This window comes from Pinus tabuliformis, chromosome 6, assembly GCF_031772625.1.
Source record: "Pinus tabuliformis cultivar Carrire ecotype Pingquan chromosome 6, CPIR1, whole genome shotgun sequence".
In the NCBI taxonomy this organism is placed as follows: Eukaryota; Viridiplantae; Streptophyta; class Pinopsida; order Pinales; family Pinaceae; genus Pinus; species Pinus tabuliformis.
In genome coordinates, this window is record NC_142292.1 from 1,449,357,695 (window position 1) to 1,449,360,922 (window position 3,228).

At 35.7% G+C, this 3,228-nt stretch overlaps 1 protein-coding gene across 1 annotated transcript; it reads left to right on the top strand.

Annotated features, from left to right (window-relative positions):
• Nucleotides 1–1,216: 1,216 nt before the first annotated feature.
• On the top strand, nt 1,217–2,910 carry LOC149264073 (transcription repressor MYB6-like). Its single transcript, XM_089388909.1, has 3 exons — nt 1,217–1,394; nt 1,488–1,617; nt 2,024–2,910. The coding sequence occupies exons 1-3, from the start codon at nt 1,262–1,264 to the stop codon at nt 2,781–2,783; spliced, it is 1,023 nt and encodes a 340-aa protein (XP_089245035.1). The 5' UTR covers nt 1,217–1,261; the 3' UTR covers nt 2,784–2,910.
• Nucleotides 2,911–3,228: the final 318 nt, after the last annotated feature.

The following is a 3,228-nucleotide window of genomic DNA, read 5'->3' on the forward strand; positions in this document are numbered from 1 at the left end:
TTTTCTTGATATGGTCAAAGTGGACAGAATATGCCCATGGTATTTACTGTGGTATTTCCCCATGGTATTTGCCTTCATTTTTTGAGGGAAAACAATAATATAAAGTTTCTAGAAAGCCCATCAAGCCTATAAAAGGGGATAGGAGCGTGACAGTGAGAGCATCTAGAGTTTGTCATCTTATTGTGTTTTTTCGAGAATCATCATCTGGAGTTTGTCATCTTATTGTGTTTTGTCGATAACTTGGCGAGGCCAGTTCCAGTTTGATCCCTGGGACGAAAACCCCCTGGGTGTGATTTGTCTGGTGGATCCATCCAAGGTCCACAATTGTGCTTCGGTGTCTTGATTTCTTGTGCATTGAGCAATCGTGTATGCCGAGGGAGGGGCTCCATTATTTTTCTTGTATTTGGGCATGCCTCGTATCTATGTGTTAATTAAAATAAAGACTACATTAAAATAAGGGTTGCATTTTTCCAAATCCCTTTTGTGTTCAATGTTTTGATTGTTGAAAATATTTTTATCAGAACACCTAAATGTGCCAGATCTATTCATTATTTCATTAACTAGGATCTTAGATAAACCTTTTTTTTAATATGTCAGTCCATGATATTTTCCCGAATTTTTTATTCCAAAGGAAATGTACAAAATTGTAAGGCGTTTTATATATTTTAAGATCTATCTATTTAAAAAGTCTTTCTGATTTCCTTTTGAGTAGATTTTGTCTTCTTAGGTTTCCTTTTGAGTGGCTATTGTCTTCTTAGGGCACAACATATTCTCCACTTGTATGATTATATATTTTCATTATATGGAGATAAATTATTTAACTTATTTAAAAATATTATTAAAATCTTATCTCCATTTATATGTCCGGATAGTAGTAATCAGAGAAATGGGGAGAAATAAATCACTATTCCAAAGATAAGGAGATATTATTGCTAAAAAATTAAAACCATTTACCTGCAAAGCTGCTACACTGTCAGGTATGTCCGGAAAAAAAGTCATTCAATTTCCGCTAGAAAACCTGCTGTTACTGCAGAATACATTAACAATTTTGTGCTTGGTAATAGTGTGAGAAATTTAACTGTCGAAATGTCACAATCCTAATCTGGATTATTGATATGGTCACATGGTATTACTCGGTAAAGATTTACTGCACTATTGTTTTTGATCTGGGAGAATCTAATTGCGGTTTAAACTTTATATATACTCGTCGACCCCCCGAAGATATCATCAGCCGTGTGGTTGCAGGCCAAGAAAATCCAAGATGGGGAGATCTCCTTGCTGCTCAAAACAAGGGCTCAACCGCGGAGCATGGACCAGAAAGGAAGATATGATTCTCTCCGAATACATTCGGATTCACGGCGATGGTGGATGGACAGACCTCCCACGAAGAGCAGGTGAATCTCTGCAAAGCTCTAAAAGTAATTTATAAATGCTGACGTAAAATGTGTATTCAGAGGTTCAATAACTGGAGAGATTTTGGTTTGCAGGTCTAAAGAGGTGTGGAAAGAGTTGCAGATTACGTTGGATGAACTATCTTCGTCCCGACATTAAGCGCGGAAATATTTCTTCGGATGAGGAGGAGCTCATACTTCGGATGCATCGCCTTCTTGGCAACCGGTATGTGAAAAAATCACAATCACCTTGTTAGGATGATAAAATATCAATAAAATGGGGAGACAAGTGGTGATGTATAATGATATTTGAATTTTATTAGTCACGGAGATGAATTAGTATGAGAATTTAATAAATCACAATCACTTTGTTGGGATGATAAAATATCACTTTGTTACGATGATAAAATATTAATAAAATGGGAAAAGAAACAGTGGTTTCTAATGATATTTTGAGATCTTACTGGTCAAAAGGATGAATTAGCATGGGGATTTTTAAATTTTAAATATACTACAACATTGCCACACTGAACTGAACACCTCTCAACACAATGAATGATTTATTGGATTGCAGGTGTCACCTATATCAGTTTGTGTGCGCCTGATATGTGTATTTGTGGGGATGCATGCAGGTGGTCGCTGATAGCAGGACGACTGCCTGGACGAACAGACAATGAAATCAAGAATTACTGGAACACTCGTATGAGCAAGAGGCTGCTCTCAATAAAGAATTGTCAACCCAAATCGAGAGAGCAAAATCTGGAGACAAACTCAAAATCCGGAGACAATCATGTGTTCAAAACGATCCCCGTCAGAATAACAGCGGCCGTCAGATACTCTGAAATGGTAAGATCAAAGCTTTGCAACGGTTATGGCCGTAGTAATTGCAGGTCAGATGAAACCTTCAAATTGTTTAACGTTACAGAAAATGGAAATTCCATCCCGCACGACGATGTGGGGCGCGTTTCCTTTGTGATGGCAGAGGATAATCTCCCTGAAAACCATTGCAACGTTAATGGCTGTACTAATTATTGCAGTTCAGATGACGCCTTTAAATTGTGTAATGTTAAGGAAAATACAAATTCCATCACATCCGATGATTCGAAGCACATTGCATTGGCGATGGCAGATGTTAATTTGCTTGAAACAGAAGATGGGAACTGCAGCTCTTCGATTTGGAGTTTACATGAAGAGAGATCCCCACAATCCTATTATTTTGCAGGATATGCAGCTACTTTAGCTGAAGGTTTGTCCGAATTGAACGTGCTGTCGTCTCCAGACTGTACTTTGCTCTCCACCGTATCCGACAGTTCAACAGACTTAGAATTAGAAGAGTTCTTCAGGGAACCAGCAACATTGGCCATGCCGATAAATAATTGTGTATTCACATAGTAAATCATTTCAAATTGGTAATGGGAATTTTTGGGTATCAAATTTACAGCAGGGTGTTTTGTTTTATCTGATAAAATTGTTATAAGATAAAACTATTTTAATAAAAATAGTTTTAATATTGTATCAATTTGCATATTAGTATTAAAATAGTTTTAATATTGTATCAATTTGCATATTAAAAACTAATAAAATTAGTTCAAAATAATCATTTTACACTTTAAAACTTTCATGTTGATAAAATTTTACTAAATTTAAATTTTAAGTTTGATATTATGAAAATTGCATATCTCCCTCCATAACTGTTATGAAATGAGTTGTAATCATAGCTTCATTTGAATATATAAGTTGTAAACAGAGCTAAAGAAGTGACTTTATGGGGTGGAATATGGTGCAATATTAATGTTATGATACGTTGTTTATATTGGTTTTTTAATATAGCGATAGA